A 23,304-nucleotide genomic window follows, 5' to 3' on the forward strand; every position below is an offset into this window, starting at 1 on the left:
TGATTTCTTTTTGGAAGTTATGGTCAACCTTGAGGAGATGGAAGCAAGATTAAATCGGGACCTATCACAAGGATATGATTCCAGACCTGGACCTCCTTAAGTCCTAAATATCATAAAGTTGCACCGTTTATTAAGCTTATCCCCTCTCCATGCATGAAAACCTTGTTTGAAGGTTAGTTTTGGTGTTTTGGCCATTTGTGTCACACCCCGATCCTTGTCGGAATCGATCGAGGCGTGATATATTGTTCAAAGTCTCATGACAACTATGTTATAATATGATTAGATTCAATTAAGTACTAAGTGTGCAAACAAGATCCACAACATACAAATACAAATCCAAATATGAACAACATTTATTACATCAAATTTAAATAGTCTTGTGGATTTCTAAGGCACAACCTATTTTTCATCAACTTCATTCTTCAAATCTGCATCATGGGTAAAAACAGGTCAACTACGAGAGTTGGTGAGTAATCTAATTTTAGTAGAGAAAATTGTGAAGTTGAAACCTTTATAATTGGAAATTTGTTTCCCTTTGAAGTCGGCAAACAATTGTGTTTGAGATAATGGTTTATAAATCAAAAATTGATTAACAAATGATAACAACAACAATAAGTCCTCACCCTATTATATATACATATGTATATATATATATATATATATATATATATATATATATATAAATATAAATATATATAGGATGGAGCATCTAATCATCAAACACACTCAACCACGTGCGATCAATCACCTTAGCGTCCCAAGGCGGGGTGGTCAACCCAATAGCGCTATTATTGTCCATAACGTACCTCAAGAATACGAGCATAGTCATGGAGATTAGACTAAAAATGGTAATGCACTACAAGTACATGTAGCGTAAACAAACAATAGTTATACAATTAATGACTCACGTATAAATGTCCCAACAATGTCTCAATTGTGATAAAACAATAAAATGAAGTTGGAATATATTAGAACCACATGATACACCCCAAAAGTATTGAAAATTATAAAGTATGGGGTAGATTACTCACATTAGTCCCAAAACGAAATGCGTGTGTCGTACGATAGACGATTCGGGTCAAAATGGCGTAGAACCTAATATAATTAATAGTTTTGGTTTAGGAACTGCTAAACGAGAATGGAGTATTAATACAAATAATTAGACACATATTCTTATATTAGATGAATTAACAATAATTCATTTTGATTATAATATTAAGGTATTAATTTGTTAAATGAATTTTAAATTGAATTACTTACTTTGCATAATTAATTTATATTTTCAATTTAGGCCAGATTTTAATAATTTCTTATTAAAATAATAACTTGCCCAATTATAATTATTTACAGATTTTAACAATTATTTATATGAAATAATCATTAAAATGCATTTTTACATGCTTAAATACTTAGGAAAATAGTTTTAAATAGTAAACAGTATTGGAAAATTATGAAATTATTAGGAAATCATTATTTCATACAATATGAATTACTGTAAAATTTGTATATTTTTCTGAACTGTTTTAGTATTTATTTAATATTTTAATGATTAAACAACACAAAATTCGGGAAAAATAGTAAATGATTCTCAAAAAATCTGTAAAATTAACCATAGCTTTATAACATGATGTAGAGCTCAGTGTATAAGTTTCAGATATTTGTGACTAGGGGAAGTATTATTTATATATTTCATTATTAATTAATCAATAAAATCATAAATAATAGTAAAAAGTAATATAAATGCATGAAACTTCATATATCATGTTTAATCAGTATACAGGTCATCCCAGAATTGTCTCAGAATTTATTGAATGCAAAAAGTATTTTATGTGAATTATTGCCCTACTTTATTGCAATAATTATAGTAATTCAATAAAAATAAATTATTTTCTGAAAATTTCCAGAACTGCTTATTTTATTGATGGGATTCTGAGAAAAATCAGGTTTATGCATAAAATGAGTTTTAGATATTTTGGTGGATTTAATTTGTTTCTTGTATGAATATGAAACTTTTAACAACATACCTTGATGAATGCTTCAAGAGGGATGAAGATTTGAGTATAATAGATTGTTCTTGGATGGAATATGAGTATTCTTGGAGGAAATTTCGAGATTGAGAGTGAGAGAAAGAATAGAGAAGGTTTAAGTGGTGAAGAGAATAATGTGTTGGGAGAAAAAGGAAAGGAAAGTGGATGGGAAGTGTGAGTGGGAGACCATGGGAATAATCTTTTTGCTTTTGGTGGTCTTCATAATTTCCCACTAACACAAGCATCTTTTACATAATTAATATAAGAGTTTTATAAAATTTAATGTAAAGTTTATAAAAATAGAGTTTTATAAAATTTAATGTAAAGTTTATAAAAATGGAGTTTTATAAAAGATGAGTTATTATTTGATTATAACAATCTACTTTGATTTGAAGTTTAATTATAGCATTCAAGTTTGATTCTTTTAAATTTAATTAGAGCATTATACTTTGATTTGATTTTAATATGGTATCATAATTTAATTTGATTATAGTTATAACGTTGTACTATACTATGTTGCTATTAACGTCAATTTATATCGTAGTGTATGAGTTTCGATCCTATTAGCGTCAAGTAATCTTGAGTAGGGTTTGAATGAGATTGCGAGAGGTTTCGTTTGTGATCTTTTTGAGTGTCCGGCTTCGCAGCGCAAGGTCCATAGACCCCGTTAAGCCATGATTTAGTGTCCTACACAATCCCGATGATTGTGCAATAGTGTTTTATCGCTTTGGTTCATTGTTTAGCACTGTTAAGGCTAAGGAAAATCAAACACATGAACTTTCCAAATGATGTTTTCTCATTAAAATAGCGAATTGTACAGTGATTACATAACGTAAACCCTATCATACAAGGGTTAATGGAGTTGACCGGTTTGACTAGTTGACTTTGTTTGACTTTGACTTGACCGAAATTTGATGGTTGTCACATCATCCCCCCGTTAGAGGGAATTTCGTCCCGAAATTTGCATTTTGATTGGGACTTCAAGAGTTTGGAAAAAGATGTGGAAAACTTTTCGTAGTACAAGAAATTGATTATGGTGAGGAACAACCCTCGTGATGTCACATGATGACCTTGGAAATTTCTTATTGTAACTTGAACTGAGTCAATTTAAAAGGAGTTTATTGTTTTGGGATGATAGAGTATTCTATGTGTGCTTTTATACTCCCTGTTTTATCCTTGGTATTACCACTATGAATATTTTATAACGTAGTTAGCGAGTTCCATCATTACGAATGTTTCAACAAATTTTGACGAAATTTGCATTATAAGTCCTACAAGTTCTTTTATAGTCGATTGACGTAAACTAGTCGTATATCATTAAGATTGCAAGGGCATTTTGGATGGGTGACCCCGCCTTAAGCCCACAACCAAACAAGGAACAGGGAATGAGGCGGAATCACACATTCTAAGTCCATAGAATCTTAATGATATATGACCATAATGTTTACACTAGCCCTCATAGATTCCAGGGGCATAGTATTATTGGGCTAGAAGTAGGAATTGTAGTTCAAAATAAAATAGTTATAAGACTGCTATCTTCAAACTTGGGCTTTGGCCCCTCCCGATTCCTAATCAGAATGGTCCAATACTCCCAATTCTCCAAGCGACCAAGCGGTATCAAGAAATCAAAATCGATTCATCACCATTTTCCCAATTCGCTGCCTATCTCGCCTGCTGTTCGTTTGTCGCTGTCTCGCCAAGTCAGTCGCCTGGTCTCACTCTCGCCAATCGCCATCGCCAAGTGCCCAAGTCCCCATTCTAACTTCACAGAAATCAGGTAAGTAATCCCGAGACCCAAATCCTGTTCATATGTTCTTTCTTTTCTGATTGTAAGATTGTTGATTGTTGGTGTTGGCGTATTGCACTGCTGTTGCTGTTTTCTGTCAATTTGTTGCCTATTTATGCGTTACTACTGTCTTACTGAGTTTCCTTTTAATTTGGCTGTCATTTGCGATTTGGCGATTTGCCAATTTGATTTATAAGTTATGAACTTATAGATTTGGTTATTGATTTGGTTATGCTTAACAGCTTCAAACAAAACTGAAAAGTGACAACAAAGATTGATTTGGTTATTGTTAAATGAGTTATTGGTTATTGTTCTAATTTTGAATTTGATTTTGTTTTGATTGGATCAATTGTTCCTTCATTTTGATTTTTCTAGATATAATCATGGGAAAGATGAAAACATTGAAAGAGAAATTGTTGTCTGCTTACTAATATATCATTCATAATCTGTTTTTAAAGACATTAAAGGCTGTCGGGCTGAGTTGTAATTCTTTTTCTAGGTGTTTATTTGTAGAAAACAATCTGTTTTTTTTTTTAATTTTAATTTCAGTTTATAATATTTTCGCTCCCCCCCCCCCCCCAAGTTAATTATTCAAGCTCCGCCACTAATAGATTTACTAGTAAAAACCCTGAGTTTTTTTACATAGATGATAAGACTTATTTGGGTTTTGCCGTGTTCTCAAGATTCATGGTTTATATACTTGAATCGATGCTAGTTTTAGTAATAAAAAGAAATTTTGAATTTAAATGTCAAGGTTAGAAGCTTGTACTGATATTTAAGGGGTTAAAAAAATAAAATTTTATTAGTTACCTATAGCGACACACAAGTCATAATTTGCATGTGTGAAGACTTGGAGTACTTTCTAATTGGTTCGTGTGTGAAGACTTGGAGTACTTTCTAACTGGTTCATGTGTGAAGACTTGGAGTACTTTCTAATGAAAAGTGTGCTACTGGGGAAATTTGAAACTGGTACGTAGCTTCAAAGTCAAGAATATGCGGTAGGCATGTGATGTATTAAATGCATGAGGCACATAAGTCATAATTTGCGGCAACATATACGTATATGTGTGTGAATTGAAGAAGAAGGTTACAGTTCAAAGACCATATATATTCATTTCCTCTTTATTTGTTATTAATTACTTCTCCCACTTCACTTATATAAATCATCACATTCTTACCGCAACTTTTAACTTCTCCCTCACAAATGGATCCACCTGAGATTTTGTGCGCAGTAGTTGCGGGACAGGGTGTGGTCGCGGGACAAATTGGGGTCTTCAGGTAGAGCAGTGGGGAAAGGTACAGGTAGGTGTGGAAAGTAGTATTGGGCTCGTACTACTGGAAGCACAAGACCTGCACCCGAACCAATGTTAGATCTGACGACTTCAAGGAGGACCAGTGTGGGAAGATGTGACAACCCGAAAAAAAATTGCCTTGAAAGTCCAGCCATTCAATTCAACCGTGTGTCAGACTCGCTTCTGCTATCTTTTAGCATTGTTTAGAGTCTGTTTAAGGGTTCAAAACTCAGTACAATCAAGCTATGGGCTCAGGGAAGTGTCAGCTAAAGTTCTTCGCGTTGAAATCGAGCCGAACACTCCATCCAAGGGAGTGTACGGCCGTACACATGAGTGTACGGTCGTACACCCATGTTGACCGTACACTCTCCCCCATATGTAGAGGATCCCTTCATTTTCAGTCATTTCTCACATTTCCAAGTCTAGAAATCGGATTCTCTCTCAAGTATCATCGAGTTCTTCACCCCGATCTTCAAGAATGTAAGCCTTTCTTCCTTTTGATTAGTTGTTATCCTTCTTAACCTAGTAACACCCTTTGATTTCATCCATGGAAATCATCTTTTTTGGTAGATCTTCAAGATCTTCATCTTTCACTAAGAACACCAAGAACACACACTTGTTCTTGGTGGCCGTGAACCCTCCTTCAAGCCTCCAAATTGTAAGTATCCTTCCCCTATGCTTAGTACACGTCAGGATCTCTTGTTAAACACCTTAGAAACGACATTTAGCTGGAACAAAAGGAGTGTACGGCCGTACACCCTTGCATGGCCGTACACCCTTCAAAACACCCCAAAAGGGCCTCCAAAATGTAAACTTAGTTCATATTCTTGTTGAGCATTAGACCCACTAGCTTTCCCATTTTTCAAAGACTCTCTTATGCATGTTTGACCATGAGTGTACGGCCGTACACTCCATGGCCGTACACTCCATATTCTGGCCGTATACAACCCTTTGATGAATCACATGTGATTCTAACACTTAGTCCAAGTGGTTCCTAGTCCCTAAGGGTGTTTCCTTGCATGTTAGTTGCTTTTAAACACTAAATTCATGCCAATATATGACATTATATGTCATTTAGGACTCGTTTGTGTCTCAGGACTTCATTCGTGGAACTTCTCATCCTTACGCGCATATTCGATTGAATCACCCACATAAGGTGAGTTCATACCCCTATAATCAATCTTTTAACTGTTTTAAATACTTTTAAGGGGGGGAATACAAGTTGAACACAATGATAATTGTGTAAATGTTTTGTTATAAACATCTTTTAAAGGATTGCTTATGTATTTATAAGTGATCAAAACATTTCAAAAACTCTTTTAAAGTTATGTTACTTTATAGTTTATCAAAACTCCGTTTTTAAAGTACAATCATAACTTAGTAGATAAAATGGGTCTTTTCTTCAAGTCAGTAACAGTTCAAGTAAACATACTAGTAAACTATAATAGATATAGTTTAGGGGTTTAGTTTACACTAGAACAGAGAGAACATACTAGTCACTAGAACGGAGAGAACATACTAGACACTAGAACATAGAGAACATACTATAAAGAGAAACAGGTAGGTAGATACAATACACGATAACATAGAGAACATACTATAAAGAGATACAGGGAGGAAGATATAATACACGATAACAGAAAGAACATACTATATACTATAACAGAAGAACAAATCATGATTAACTAAATTATACCAATGATCACTAACTCATTGTTCTAAACAAAAGGTGATAATAAATTGGGTATACAAGATCAAGATAACTTTAATGTGAGATTATTTCACGACTTAGCAATTCGTTTGCTGAAGTTGCGTTTTGTAACCAGAATCTCTTGCAGGGAGAGTGTATAGTATGGGTACAACCACATCACATTATGACCTTAATAAAACAAACTAGTTTTAAGGTAGTCAGTACATTCAATAGAAAGGGGCCCATAATGCTAACTTTATGATTCCTTAGTTTATACATCAGGGATATATATTAAGCGGATCCGACAGGTAGTAGGATGTGTGCTTTCCGCTTCATTTCATGTTCCTTGTTTGGTTGTGGGCTTAGAGCAGATTCACACAGCCTACTATCTATTCGATCTTAGCTATATATATTCTGTATACACCAAGTAATCATAAGGAGTACCAGGTATGGGTCAGGTCATAGTACACTAATTCAATACACCATTTTCTAGTACAAAACATACTTTTCAAGTAGAACATTTGGTAGATAAAACTAGAAACTTACCAGTAAAAGGGTTTAATCCATTTTATTAAACCGGTATAACTTAAAGGACCTTAGGTGGTTAATTCTATAATATCTTAGTTCATACATCAGGGTTATATATAATTAATACCCGATAGGTAGTTGGATGTGTGCTTTCCGCCTTACTTCCTGTTCCTTGTTTGGTTGTAGGCTTAGGGCAGATTCACACAATCAACTATCCGTTCGATATTAGATTATATATAGCTTGTATAAACTAAGTGATTATAGAAGGAACTATTGTGGTTACTATTTTTACTAAAGGAAATAAGGGTTTAATCCATTTATTTAAACCAGTATAACTTAAAGGACCTTAGGTGGTTAATTCTATAATACCTTAGTTTATACATCAGGGTTATATATAATTAATATCTGATAGGTAGTTGGATATGTGCTTTCCGCCTTACTTCCTGTTCCTTGTTTGGTTGTAGGCTTCGGGAAGACTCACACAACTAACTATCTGTTCGATATTAGATTATATATAGCTAGTATAAACTAAGTGATTATAGAAGGAACTATTGTGGTTACCATTTTTACTAAAAGAAATAAGGGTTTTCTTAAAGAATCTTTTCATCAAATATAAAGGAACTATTACACTTAACTCTGTGAGTACCAAGTGAATACGTCAGGGTTATATACAACGATGATCTAACAAACAATGGGATGTGTGCCTTCCGCCTCATTCCCTGTTCCTTGTTTGGTTGTGGGCTTAGGGCAGATACACACAATCGATTGTTTGTTTACTCTGGGTTTTATATAATTTGTATCCATTTAGTACTCACAGAAAGGATTGTAGAGTCATTTTTACTTAACTTTCATCAAAGCGGGAAATATAGGATTTTCTGGAGGAACAGGCGAACCTTTTCTAAAAGAACTTACAACTTACTTACATCACTAAAATCTTATGAACTCACCAGCTTAAATGCTGATCTACTCTTTCAAAATAACTTGTATTCTCAGGAGACCAGTAGATAGGTACGCGCACTGGGATTCAGAAGATGGAGCATAATAGCTTCATGTCTTATTTTGTTATTTACTTTGTAGTCTATGTTATGTGAACCACATACTTTGTAAACACTTTCTTTCTAATGAAATGGTTGTTTATTACTTTGATTACTATGATGCATGACTTGTGATACTAAACATGACGTCCTCCGCCCCCGAACGTTTCTGTCGTTCCGGTTTTGGGATGTGACAGAAGATCCCCTATATATAATGTGTCCTGATTATTATGGTATATGACATTTCAGTTCAGCATGGTGGTGACACGATTTGGGGCAGGGGGATCAGGATCAGGGTCCAAATCGGGCTCTGGGTCTGGATCGGGCAGCGCTACCGAGCCTATTGATGAGAGACTACGCGATATCATTGCAATCGAGGTTACGAAGGGCATCCTTGACGCTACCCCGGTCATTTTTGGGACGGTCAAGGAGGGTATTATGGAGATCATGGAAGAGAGACTCGTATCATTCAGGGTTGAGATTGCTACGGGCCAGATTGGGGCCCGGACTCCCTCGTTCCGGGAGTTCAAGGCGTGTGAGGCGCCGGAGTTCTTTGGGGTCAGGGACCCCATTGTCAGTCGACGCTGGGTAGCAGATATTGAAAACGCCCTGCACACGAGTTCTTGCCCGACGAGTGTCTGATTGTGCTCGACGAGTCAAGGTCAATATGGACTGTTGACCTTAACTATAGACCTTGACTTTGACCAGGGTTGACTCTAGGGGTATTTATGGGATTATGCTGAGTTATTTACTCGTTGATTATAGGCAGTTTGGGAGGAGCAGTGTGGGATATATCTGACTTCAGTTTTCCAGTTCATCATTTGGGAGGTGAGTCTTCTCACCATATCAATGGGTCTAAGTCACCAAGGCCGGCCCATTTTATGAGATACAGTTTATTGATTGAATATGTGATATGATAGTATGTCATTTGTATGGAAGACCACGTGGGGGTTCCCGTGGCATTTGGTATAAGACCTTGGAGGGTTTCCATGGCATCCTAAAATAATTGCTTGTATACTTTGCATTATGTTTTGTTTGGCAGGAAGACCTTGTGGGGGTTCCCAAGGCAGGAAGACCATGTGGGGGTTCCCATGGCAGATCAAGACCACATGGGGGTTCCCGTGGCATTTGGTATAAGACCCGGGAGGATTCCAGGGCTTCCTTATTTTTTGAAGGCATGGCTTATGTGGTATGTGGTTAACTTTAATTAGCTAACAGAATATGTGTATGTGTATTGTGTGTGGTATGCTCTGGGGAACTCACTAAGCATTAGCTTACAAACTTACAGTTTTTGGATTTGTTTCAGGTACATCTGAGCCCAAGGGCAAGGGCAAGGTTTGATGGCGCGGCGTGCACTCTCACACAGATGTTTCATGGGACACTCTGATAGTTTGGGAATAAAGTTGTAATTGATATGTTTTGAGAACAATTGTAACTGGTTTGTGAATGATAAACATGCATTTTGGGTAATTAAAAATGAAAATTTTGTTTTGAAAATTGGGTCGTTACATCTAACTCAAAGAACCATCAAGTTGAAAGTTTATACCTTCTGGAGTTGGCAAATGAAATGGAAACTATCGATCTACAAGCTTGAGTTGCACCAAGCTTCCAAGATGAACTTTTCCTTCTTTTCAAAATGCACCAAGAACACACAAAAAGGCTTAAGCAATACTCAAGATGATTAGGGTTTCGAGTTGAGTGTCAAGGAGGGTGGAGGCTGAATATAAGGAGGGATTCAAGGGTTTAGAGTCCTTAAATAGGGCTCAAAACCCAGAAAATTAAGGTTTACACCCTACGCAGTTACGCCCTGCGTAGGGCAATAAACCCCCATGCCTGATTAATGAACTACATCATGCGTAGTTTTCTATTTACACCCTGCGTAGATCCTTTATTCACATGATTACAATTTTAAAAATAAAAATGAAATATACCTAAGGAACGGGTGTTATAATTCTCCCCCACTTGAATCAGACTTTGTCCTCGAAGTCCGCCGTTGCAAATAACTCGAGGTAATGCTCTCTCATCTCCTCCTTAGGCTCCCATGTCCACTCCGAACCCTTCCGGTGCTGCCATTGCACCTTCACCAAACCCAATTCCTTGTTTTGCAGAGTCTTTATCTTCATGTCGAGGATCGGAACTGGTCTCTCAACATAGTTCAAACGCTCATCTACCTGAATATCCTCCAATGGAACTACTACATAATCAACAACCAAGCACTTCTGCGGCTGAGAGACATGGAAAGTGTTTTGGATCTAGCTAAGCTCGGTGGGTAAATCCAAACGGTAAGCAACCCTACCCACCCGGGCAACAACCCTGAAAGGAGTAATATATCTAGGGCCCAACTTGCCCCGCTTCCTAAATCAGATGACACATTTCCAAGGTGACACCTTTAGAAGCACCATGTCACCAACTTGAAACTTGAGATTGGAACGTCGTCAACTGCATAGCTCTTATGTCGACTCTGTGTGGTCTGCAACCTCCCACGCACCTGTTGAATGAATTTGGTGGTCCGGAGCACCACCACCGTACTCCCCATGACTCGCTGACCAACCTCACCCCAACAGATCTGGGTCCGACTCTGTATGAACAAGAGTAAAACCCATAATAAAGTCTATCTAATAACTTCAACCGCTCAACCAAGGACAAACATAGTCGATGTCTTATTTAACAAGTCAAATATAAGTTTAGGTACCCATAATACTAAAAAATGACCAACTAAAGACGAAACCAATAGTTTGTGGTGCTACAATAACAATAACCCTTAAATGAATTGAATAATTGAATCATTTACAAAAATATGATAGATTATGATGTCTTTTTTATAATTAAATAAAATATTATGTCTGTATATATTAATATAAGTTAGATCATTTAGGGTCCGTTTGATAATGAGTTGTCTGGTTCGGTCAACAATTTTGGCTGACTCGGTCCGGATCAGCCCGTTTGATAAAGCCCGAAATGTCTCGCTCGGTCAGCAATAGTTAATCCAACTCCTTACTGGTTCGCCTAAAAATGTTGTTGACCGAAACAGAGAGGTGATAATCTTCGTTTTCCCTTGTCGCTTTCATGCTAGTTTCTTCCTCGATCGCTAAACAAGAACTCACCCATGCCACTCCTTCCTCCGCTCATCCACACCGTGCTCCTCCACCTTGACCGACGTCCGACGACCCACCATCTCCACCGCAACAAGCAGGTCTGACGAATCTAGACCTCAAGTCAATTTCTCCAAATCATTTATGATGGGTTATTAGGGTTACAACTACAATGCACTAAGCGGAAAACATTTAAACACTTCAAATGATTAGGGCACATGAAACCTAATAGGATCTATGTCTTTCACATATATCAACATACTATGAATTCTATTCTACAAAACTTTTCCTATGAACAAACTATTTCATAAGACAAGAAAAGTTAACCTTGAAGATTATTATAGCAAACAATATTGAATTCCTTCTTAAAAGACTCTTGGAAGCAAGCGCCACAAGTGTTGCGCCTTTAATGGTTCACACCCAAACCATAACAACCAAGGAGCTTGAAGAGAGAGAAGATGAGAAGAAGAATTTCAGCCCTAACCCTTCTCTAGAAGGCATTGGACGAAAATCAAACCCTAGATGGGTTTATATTGGTGATAAGAAAGTATTAGATAAGACAAGTATCTCCAACATAACCCTAATCCCTTAACTCCCTCCCTAAGGCATCCAAGGCACCCTTAGAGCCCAAGGAAACTCTAGAAGGCTTCTAGATTTCGTTCCCCCCACCCCTTTATGGGAGGTTCTAGAATTCCTCAATGCTCAACTATTGAATATTGTCACATTTAGTCATCCTACTTTTAATTAATCCAATTAATTCCAATTAATTATTAATTAATTAATACCATTTCCAATTAATATATTATTTTCATAATACATTAGCAAATCATTTATTTGATTTCTAATTAATTTATTAACCAAATAATAAATTAATAAATCAGTCTCTCTCTCTCTCTCTCTCTCTCAAAGCTATCATATTCAATTGCTAGGTTTGAGGGCAACCCAAAAGGACTGTACTACTATCCATTCAAGTATATACGATTTATAGTTATGAGCTTAGACGCCTAATCCAAAAGTCTCCCACTTGGATAAGTCTAATAACTATAATTGCCAGTATAACTTCCAAACTAATCAGCAAATTGTAGCTTCCAAAAGATGTTGTCAAACTCTGACCCAGTCAGTTACATGTCCTAAGATAAGTGATCAAATATTCATTCGTTCTACAAGATATCGTACGGACATGATACATGGATTATAATCAATCTCATTGTCCAAGTTTTGTTTCCCGATTTCAAATTTGTGGCGACTGAATTCAGACTACTAATTGAACATGTCAATTTAGTCCAGGCTCGACCAAGCACTTATAAGTCAACATCAAATCACCGAGGGGCCCAAAGATATTGCTTCTCTCGTTAGGGAAAAAGGAACGAATAAACATTGACTTATATGATTGCACTATTTACTCATCAAATCATGCACAACAATATGTTTTATAACATCAAGTTACTGATGCGTTTACGTATTATCAATGCACAACTGACTTGTAAACACCAACTCATATATCTCTGTTTCAAGAATATGAGATATTATCATCTCAAAATTACTCGTGATAAAATCCATGAAGTAATTCTCTGAGCGTGAGTTTATCCAATACTCAAAATCCCTATTTTCTAAGTACTCATGAACATTGCAGTAAACAATTGCTATGTCTAATCCCCATGGACAATCTACAATTCAATTCATGACAGTCTTAATTCGCTACTTACTTCAAAAAGTACGAGCGACTGTGGAATTTCGAATAATAAAATTATTCAGGAAGTAAAACATGCAAAGTGAAACACAATAATAACCTAATTAACTATGGTCTCAAAGCTATTGAATATAAATAAAACCCTTATTATTTAATCACCATATTAATTAGAATTTATTCATTGTATAATGTTTCTAGTAATCAACTAAACACTTGAATTAACCATCAGTCATGCCCTGTTATAAACATGCATACTATGTCTCTTTATGGTCATTAATTCCTTTGCGAATAGATCAACTGGACACTATTCCAATGATGCTCATTTCACAATTCCAAATTTTTGTCACTACTAGAATGTGTTAGAGTTCAACCTTACATACAATGATCTTCTGTAATGTCGAAGCTTCAAAGTCACAGAGACTTAGCCAATGATATTACAAAATGTTCCATTGGAACAATTCCATGGTAATGAAGTTTCAAATTCAAGATACACTCCTTAAACACCTTCGTTGCATTAAAGTTTCTAACTCATATATAGATTTTAATAATCAACTCCCTCTGTGGGAACATTTCCATATTCCCACATGACCATCAATTTTGACCAAGAATAATCCAAATCTAAAACATGTCAACATGGTTATTCCAAACCATACCAAACTTCCAACTGTCCACAATAAGGGGTGAGCATCGGAACAGGGTACCCGCTTTCGGAACCGGAACCGCCTCAGAACCGTCAGTTCTAGAACCGAAACCGCTTAAGCGGTTCCGGTTCCGGTTCCTATAGTTTTGGAACCGCCTTAGGCGGTTCCGGTTCCGGTTCCCATTTTTTCGGAACCGCTACCCGCTGGGTACCCGTTGGAACCGGTTGATATATATATATATATATATATATATATATATATATATATATATATATATATTCTTTAATCTATGCTTTATGTACTATAAATTTATTACTTTAGATTAAAACGTAATATACTGTTAGATGTTGTTTATTTTGAATATGTAGGTTTTATATCTAAAATGAACGTTACAATAATATGATGCAACAATAACATCTACCAATATGATCAAGGTGCTTACAAATTGATTCAAAATATACTATGTTGTACATCTATATACATTACGTGAGATCAAAAAATGGTTAAATTTTATGATAAATAATTGTAGTACTTAATTTATATGGTTTTGTGTCTTTTATTTAGTCTTTAAGAGTTAACTTTGTTATTTTTTATTACAAATTAAAACTTTGGTGACCGGGTACCCGGAACCGGAACCGGTCCCGGCGGTTCTGGTTCTGGTTCCAAAACCTTAAGAACCGATGTAACCGGTTCCGTTCCGGTTCCAAAATTTTAGAAACCGCCGGTTGCAGTTGCGGTTCCGGTTCCATGTAATTTGGTCGGGTACCCGCTTATGCTCACCCCACTCCACAAGTAACCAATCTTTTGGAATATTTTATTAATTTATAGTTTTGCTGGGACCAATATATTTATATTAGGATTTCAAAAAAATTATTATTTTATTATTTTATCGATTGGGGTCGGTCTCAAGTTGGAACCGAACAAATTATTAATTTTATTGATTTATTAATTTACCGAATATTAAATTATAAAGGTTCTATTATATGTATATTGATTATCTTTACATGCTTACTAAGAATTACAAGTTTCATAGTTGCAGTTGGAACTTTTCGTCTTGTTAACATATGATAGAGCTTGACCGACACAAATTTTGTTTCATACTTTTAGATAGTTTTTTATTTTAAAAACATTATGATAACTCTTGATTGAAAATTAAGAAAACTAAGAATTACAAGTTTCATAGTTGCAGTTGGAACTTTTGGTCTTGTTAACATATGATAGAGTTTGACCAACACAAATTTTGTTTCGTATTTTTAAGATAGTTTTTTATTTTAGAACATGATGATAACTCTTGATTGAAAATTAACATAGTTTTTTTGTTTTAAAACATGATGATAACTCTTGATTGAAAATTAACAAAAGTTAACTGCCTAAATTTGCAACTAGGTTTTGGTTTGTTTGTTGTATCACCAAATTGATTCATTTGTTTGTTGTAAATAGCTAAGGGAAATCACCGAATTGATTCATTTATTTGTTGTAAGTAGCTAAGGGAAATCACCAAATTGATTATTTGTTTGTTGTATCACCAACTCCGATCAAAGCTCATTGCTTTTTCTGAATCAAAAATAAAATCTATTGTTATTTTTTGGCGCTATATAAAGTTTTCCATCAAGGAGTAATATGGACATTTTTCATCATTCATCACAGTCAGTCAGAGATATAATCAAACAACATGGTTTCAGTCAGATATGGACTGAGTCAGAATCCAATGTTATTTTTTGGCGCTATATAAAGTTTTCCATCAATGAGTAATATGGACATTTTTCATCATTCATCACAGTCAGTCAGAGATATAATCAAACAACATGGTTTTAGTCAGATGTGGACTCAGTCAGAATCCATTGTTATTTTTTGGCGCTATATAAAGTTTTCCATCAAGGAGTAATATGGACATTTTTCATCATTCATCACAGTCAGTCAGAGATATAATCAAACAACATGGTTTCAGTCAGATATGGACTGAGTCAGAATCCAATGTTATTTTTTGGCGCTATATAAAGTTTTCCATCAATGAGTAATATGGACATTTTTCATCATTCATCACAGTCAGTCAGAGATATAATCAAACAATATGGTTTCAGCCAGATGTGGACTCAATGAGATATTCTATCACTAACTCACAACTATCAAACAACCCCTTAGTGACTTTAGCATCTGTCTAATATAATTTTATACAAACCAATTCCCCATTCGGTTCATTTATATATGCTTGTATTTGCTAGTTTTAGTCTTTTTAGAGAATTTTAGTTGCAACCATAGAAGTTCATATATTGGTAACTTTAATTGAAACACTAGTTTAGTTTCGTAGAACATACAGATTTGGATGACATCAAATGTATAAGACTGATCCAAGATTCAAATTAGCATAGAAGGACCATGATTCTACATAAACTCCACATTATTGAAACACAACCAATTTGGAATAAGTAGGATCATCTTAAGTCATTAATCTATACTTAATTATAGAAGTTACAACTATAAATTCATAGGCACCCAAACCCTACCTCACCCCCATCATAAAAAAAACTTCACTCATCTTTCACTTCCTTAGCCTCTTTATCTTCTTCTGTGGGCTCTGAAACATGAACAGGTTCTGCTACAGTTGACTCAGTGGGTCCAGCTGCTGAGTCAGTTGCAGTTGACTCAGCAGGTGGAGCTTCTGAGTTGTTAATGGATCCGACCTTGACATACTTGCTCATGAACTTATATTCCCAATCTTGCAATGCATCAAGCTCAAATGCACCAAGACCAGTGAGATCACCATTCAAATCTTTATCTTCAAATGACATTTTTGCAAGAGCTCTACTAGCATCTTTTCCTGCAAACAGTGCGTATGGCCCACCTGGCCCATAGAACATCCTGAAAGAAACCACAAATCATGGAGATTGTGATACTGCAACACATGGTATTGGTAGGTGAATATCTACTCAGTTGTACGATTAATAAAAAGAGTAGGTGAGAAGTGAGAACTAAACATCATTCTGGAATCTGGTGTACCTACTAGAAGTACCTAAACAAGTACGCCAAGATCATTCATTATCCATCCACGAATCTTGTCTTTTAGAAGAATTTGGATCCATTTCATACAAATCAATGTGCAAAGGGGAAGGAGATCCAGAGATTATAGACACCTACTCATGTAGTGAATTAAGAAGAACATCTAAAACGTAATTGAAGGAAAAAAGAAAGAAATATAGATCCATGGATACAAAACAGATTGGGTGGTTGTGCATCTTCTAATTCCAACGAGGATAAGACGGGAAGGGGTAAGTTGAAACCCTAATTACGGATCCGTTACCAGAATCCTGATAAAATCAATTTTGATTTTATGATGATTTAATAAGCGAGACGCGTGAATTTCACCTAAAATCATGGTTAAAACCCTAATTATTAGTATACTGGATCAACGTAGGTGCTTTGGACTAGAGCTAAATTTGTAAGTGTTAGTGTGTTACGATCAGAAGAGCAGAGATGGTAATCTCATACGAAATATGCTTTTCTCCCAAAAGGTGAAGCATGAATAATATCAAAAAGGGGGCGTTAAACATGTTCCAAAGTAGTCTTCATAAAGTTTCTTTCACGATCCAAAATCCAATTAAATACCTAGAAATCGAATATACAAAAGTCAGAACAAGATTCAGATGATATACCTGCTTTGTGAGACATCGTAGATCTGACCCTTGATGGCCATAAGAAGAGGCTTTTCGGGATCGTTGCCGTCGTAGGCTTTCAGCTTCTCCTCGGAAATCTCGCCGAGCTGAACCGGTGGCGGTAGAGGCTGCACTTCTTCTTCGAAAGACCTGGGCCTATGTTGTGGTTGATGATCGGAGGATCCTCCGAACAAAACGGAGACGACATAATAGATGGCAACACCGGCAGCGAGTACAGTGAAGAAAGCATTCGGAGAGAGTCCGGTGTATGCGGTTATGGCTTCTTTCAGAGTCTCCAACAATTCAACAGCCATGATTGACGATTCTTGTGGAAAAAGATAGATGTGTGGCTCACAGTCACAAATATCTTTTCTAGTTGCGAGTATATATATATGCTTACGAATTATAAATAAAATTTTATAGTTAAAATAAATAAATATATTTTGTTAAGAATAATTAAACGTTAAAGTTGTCTAAAATTATAAAAGTTAACTCATTTTTGGTTTTATTTTTTTATTTTTATTTTCTTTAACATATAAAAAAATTTTGCATAGATGTAACGGGTAAACAAACACAAACTTCATTGCTAACTTTTTTTTGGATGAAAAAAAAACTACATTCATAGATTTTAGGGTCATAATATTAATATGTATGACCGTTTGACTCTATTGAGGAGCTCCACAACATCTGACACAACGAACCAAAAGTATCACACATGAAAAATATAAACATTTGTTGATTTTCAATGTACGTTTTCTCATATTTAATCATTTTGCATTAGACAACTTTTAAAACATCATGCACTATAGTGAAAACCTCGCTCTACAATCCTAAAATATGCGACCCATGCTAGATCCATGCATACATGTTTCTATCGTATCCATCCGAAACTAAAACGTTGGTTGGTATAAGTGTTGATCTTCCTTCCAATGATCATGTAACGTCCTAATTTCCAAAATTATTTTTTTATTTTTAAAATAGAATAAACACTCATTTTAATAAAGTTACATTCAGGTCAAACCACTTGTTCATAAACCATTATTTAAAAATCAAAGTTATAAAGAAGACAATGCGGTATATCGAATCGTAAAACTGTTGATATGTGTGTACAATCACGCCTTCGCAATCTGATAAGTACCTGAAAAATATTTAATCCACAACTGGAAGCACGAAGCTTAGTAACTTCCCTAAAATATCACATACAACATAGCCCAAATAAATAGTTATGGGTTATCAGCAACCCTATGGACTATCAACAGTCTCAATATGCTAACATCACGCCTTGTGGGTTATCAGCAACCCTGAGGACTATCAGCAGTCCCAATGGGCTAACAGCACGCTTTGGAGCTATCACCAACTCAGTAATACATAACAACATCAGGAAATAAGACTCAGCTAGTCAGCATTCGCACACACTATGGTAATTTTTTTAAGGGTATAAAGGTTCCAAACCACACCATGAGGCAATATGCATCCATGTTTGTTGTGCAAAACTACATTTAACAAGCATATAATCTATTAATTCTTCCATAGATCCTTATTTTATGCATTGCCTATGTCACACCCCCAAACCAATGATGGCGGAAACGTCCGGGGGTGGAGGACTTCATGTATAGTATCATAACAACAATTGTAATAGTAATTGAAGCAAACACAACCAACATATATATAATTGAAAAAGTGACATCATTGTATGAATTACATGTTTACGAATCAATTACAATATGTTGACAAAATATGAAATAGTAGACGCCTTAGCGCCCCATCCTCAAAAGCACTTGGTTACCTGTTTAATGATTTCCTGAGAATACAAGTTGTTTGAAAAAGTGTCAACACAAAGGTTGGTGAGTTCATAAGCTTTTGTTTGGTATTATTAAAAGCCTTTTGTTTGTAAAAGTAGTATTTGTGTTAGAAAATCTAATATTTTCCTTAGTGTGTAAATGTAGTCTTAAAACCCAAAGACCGAAATGTACAAGTAATTTGTCATATTTATAGTAAAACAATGCAAGTTTAAATCGACATAAACTCGTTAAATTTTAATGAAGTTCCCGTAAATTCCAATGTTTATTAATACTTTATGTGAGTTTATTATAACCATACTATGACCAAGGTTGCCTAAAACGACGTTCTTCAGGCGTCGGAAATGTTATGACATTTGTCACCCCAGACCTATCGGTCTAACTGTTGCATGCAGTTTAGGTGTGGGTTTGTCAAACCCAATATAGATCTATACACAACTATCACGCTCTCCCTCAAGGAGACTCTGGTTACAATACAAGACTTAATGGTAATTTGAAGTAAATGTCTCACAAAGTCATTAACGGAATTACGTGTTATGAAAACTTGGTACCGTATGGCCGTACCTTGCTTAATGAAAATATCCTTTGTATAAATGTACCCTTTTTAAATGTATGTGTTATGTAATGTATCATAAACTATACCTATTATAGTTTATCAACCAAGGGTAGTACGTAGTAATGTATGCAAACTATATTCAAAATAGTTTATTAATTGTTTGAATGTATCGGTTGTACTTTGATTATAATCACTTGTTATTCTTTATATTTTATATGTCCAAATCCATTTGTAAACTGATGTGTGTCTAAATATTAAGATAAAATGTCATATATTGCAATAACATATAATCACATAAAGATATACACCTTGCTCAACATGTTACAAGGTGAAATGAAACTGACAGCAACTTTTCGTTGAATACAGTTTCTGTTACTGTTCTTAGAAAATTTATAGAAAAAATCATCAAAGCTCTAAATCCAAATCCACAAATTCTGAGAGTTTGGAATATGAGTCTAATTTGTTCGTAAATTTTATCATGATTTTTAGTGATCTCTAACAGAGGTGAAAATGTTCATAATCACAGACTGGTCCGGGTTTGCCTCTGAAATGACAGGCAGTTTTGTAAAAATCACCATAAATTGTAGAAAAATCATATGGAGATGTGCAAGTAGCCATTTTAAAGCTAAGAGTTTGAACTACTTGCACCTGGAACAGTTTTGAAAACTAAAATATTTAAGTTGACCAAAACAGTCCGTGATCGAAGTTCATCTTTTCTGATGTAATCTGATAGAAAAAGTTTAATTGTGTTCTTGATGATTTTACTTGTATTCCCCCCTTAAAACTTAAGAAAAACATGTAAATGTAGGGGTATGAACTCACCTTATGTGGTTTCAATAGATGAAAGTGAGAGAGAGGAAGTATTCAACCCAAGAACACTAAGAAGATGTCTTGATGATTCGAGAATCTAACACCGAATAAGATGGAATTTGTGTAAGATATCAATGATTTGAGTAGAATGGAGTGTAATAATTATATGAATGATGAAGATACTTACTAATTGAAGAAAGAAATCCCTGAAGAAAGCCTTGAAGTTCTTGAAGTTGAGAGAAAAGATGAGAGAATTTTGGAGAGTGTCCTTTGGTTGCTAAGTGTAGAATGAAAGAACTTTATGGAGAATGAGGAGAGAGGATCAATCCTCCAGCTCTTAGAACGTGGGAAGAGCTGGAGATTGGGTGTAAAGGTCCACTAAGGAGACAAGGGGTAGTGGGAAAGAGTGGCTAATCATAGAGTGAGGTGGTGGTGGTTTGCTTTTGCCATAAATTAAGGAAAAGCAAATATTCCCTCAATAATTAGTTCAACCACTAATTCTTTTAATATATTTTTATAAAAACCCTGGAGATTTATATATTTTGGGGCCTTATTTTATAAAATAAAGTTTTGGGTGAAAATCCCACGTTAAAATAATGAAAAACGGAGTTAAAACGAAGTCGTAGTCGAAAAACCGGTAAAAAGGGGCCGTCTGCGAGACCTCTCGCATGGGCTGTCTGAGAGGCTTCTCATGCGAGGCTTCTGTCCTGAGAGGCTTCTAATGAGAGGCTTCGGTCATGAGAGGCTTCTCATGAGAGGCTTCGGTCCTGAGAGGCTTCGGTCCTGAGAGGCTTCTCATGAGAGTTTTCGCTTCTAATAGGAGGGTTTTGGTTCCTTAAGGTTATTTTACCCGTTTTTACCCCGTTTCAAGTGGTTTTTGACCCGGTTAAGGGTCGAGATGACCCAAATGATTACAAAAAGTTAAAGTAACTTTTGAGAGAGGTTCGGGAGAGATTTGGGAGAGATTTGGGAGAGATTTCAAATAGAAAGAGATAGAGTGAAAACGATTTAGAGAGGTTTCGTTTGTGATTAATTTGAGTGTCCGGCTTCACAACGCAAGGTTCGTAAACCCCGTTAAACCGTGTTTTAGTGTCGTACACAATCCCGATGATTGTGCAATAGTGTTTTATCGCTTTGGTTCGTTGTTTAGCACTGTTAAGGCTAAGGAAAATCAAACACATGAACTTTCCAAATGATGATTTCTCATTAAAATAGCTAATTGTATAGTGATTACATAACATAAACCCTAACATACAAGGGTTATTGGAGTTGACCGGTTTGACTTGTTGACTTTGTTTGACTTTGACTTGACCGAAAATTGACGGTTGTCACAGCCTAGATGAAAGACTCACAACTTTCTTACACAATACATCACTGGATTGTATTATATTTATCGATGCCCTCTAACAAAAAAACACTTTATTGGAGCCCAATTGTCCTAATAGTACAAATAATTATCTTAAGTGTGCATGTTTTGTGACAACCCGAAAATTTCTATCCAGTAAAGTCAATCAATCCAACCAAAAGTCAGACTTATTTCTATTGCCTTTTAGCCTTGTTAAGGGTCATTCTAATGAGTTCTAAGCCTAGTACACTTTTGGATTGGATGCTGAGAAGTGTTAGCTTAGGATTAGAGGAATGAAATTGATCCGGAAAACCCATCAAAAAGTGTTCACGGCCGTGAACCCAAGGGTGGCCGTGAACCCTTAGCATATATATGGGTTTTTGCCATTTTTCCTTCACTTCTTCATCTCTTGGCCGCAAACACTTCATTCTCTCTCAAGTATCATAGTTCAAGAACACCATTTTTCACTCCTAAACACCCCCTTTCCTTAGATACTCCATAGAAGCTTGCTAGGATCTTCAAAACACTAGCCAAAACACAAAGATCTTCAAGTGTTCTTCACACTTGGGCCGTGAACCCTTCAAGATTGGGCCATGAACCCAAGTGGGTCGTGAACCACTCATCAAGTTGGGCCGTGAACCAAATTGGGTCGTGAACCATTCATCTATTTGGGCCGTGAACTCCATTGGGTCGTGAACTATCCTTCATTTGGGCCGTGAACACCCAATCAACCTCCTATCTTGTTTCCAACACTTCTTTGGTGAGTTATCCTTGCATCCTAGGTTGTTTCCCAATCTCCTTTGTAGTTAGAATTGCTAATTACATGCCTATATGTGTTAATATATGTCATTTAGGACTCGTTTGTGTCTCGGGACTTCATTCGTGGAACTTCTCATCCTTACGCGAATCTTCAATTGAATCGCCCACACAAGGTGAGTTCATACCCCTATAATCAATCTTTTAAATGTTTTAAATGCTTTTAAGGGGGGGGATTACAAGTTGAACACAATGATAATTGTGTAAATATTTATCTGTGTTAAACACCATTTTAAAGGATTTCTTATGCTTTTATAAGTTATCAAATCATTTCAAAAACTCTTTTAAAGTTATGTCACTTTGTTGTTTATAAAACTCTGTTTTTAAAGTACAATCATAACTCAGTAGATAAATGAGTCTTTTCTTCAAGTCAGTAACAGTTCTAGTAAACATACTAGTAAACTATAATAGGTATAGTTTAGGGGTTCAGTTCATACTATAACTAGTACAGGGAGGAACATACTATAACTAGTACAGGGAGGAACATACTATAGCTAGTACGGGGAGGAGCATACTATAACTATAACAGAAGAACAAATCATGATTTA

At 35.6% G+C, this 23,304-nt stretch overlaps 1 protein-coding gene across 1 annotated transcript; it reads right to left on the minus strand.

The window, feature by feature from the left end:
- Positions 1 to 16,116: 16,116 nt before the first annotated feature.
- Positions 16,117 to 17,803, minus strand: LOC145132469 (membrane steroid-binding protein 2-like). The gene is made up of 2 exons (XM_079067251.1): positions 17,431 to 17,803; positions 16,117 to 16,639 (listed from the first exon to the last, which is right to left on the minus strand). The coding sequence occupies exons 1-2, from the start codon at positions 17,742 to 17,744 to the stop codon at positions 16,309 to 16,311; spliced, it is 645 nt and encodes a 214-aa protein (XP_078923377.1). The 5' UTR covers positions 17,745 to 17,803; the 3' UTR covers positions 16,117 to 16,308.
- Positions 17,804 to 23,304: the final 5,501 nt, after the last annotated feature.

This window comes from Lactuca virosa, chromosome 8, assembly GCF_052849685.1.
Source record: "Lactuca virosa cultivar CGN04683 chromosome 8, Lactuca_virosa_CGN04683_v6, whole genome shotgun sequence".
Taxonomy (NCBI): Eukaryota; Viridiplantae; Streptophyta; class Magnoliopsida; order Asterales; family Asteraceae; genus Lactuca; species Lactuca virosa.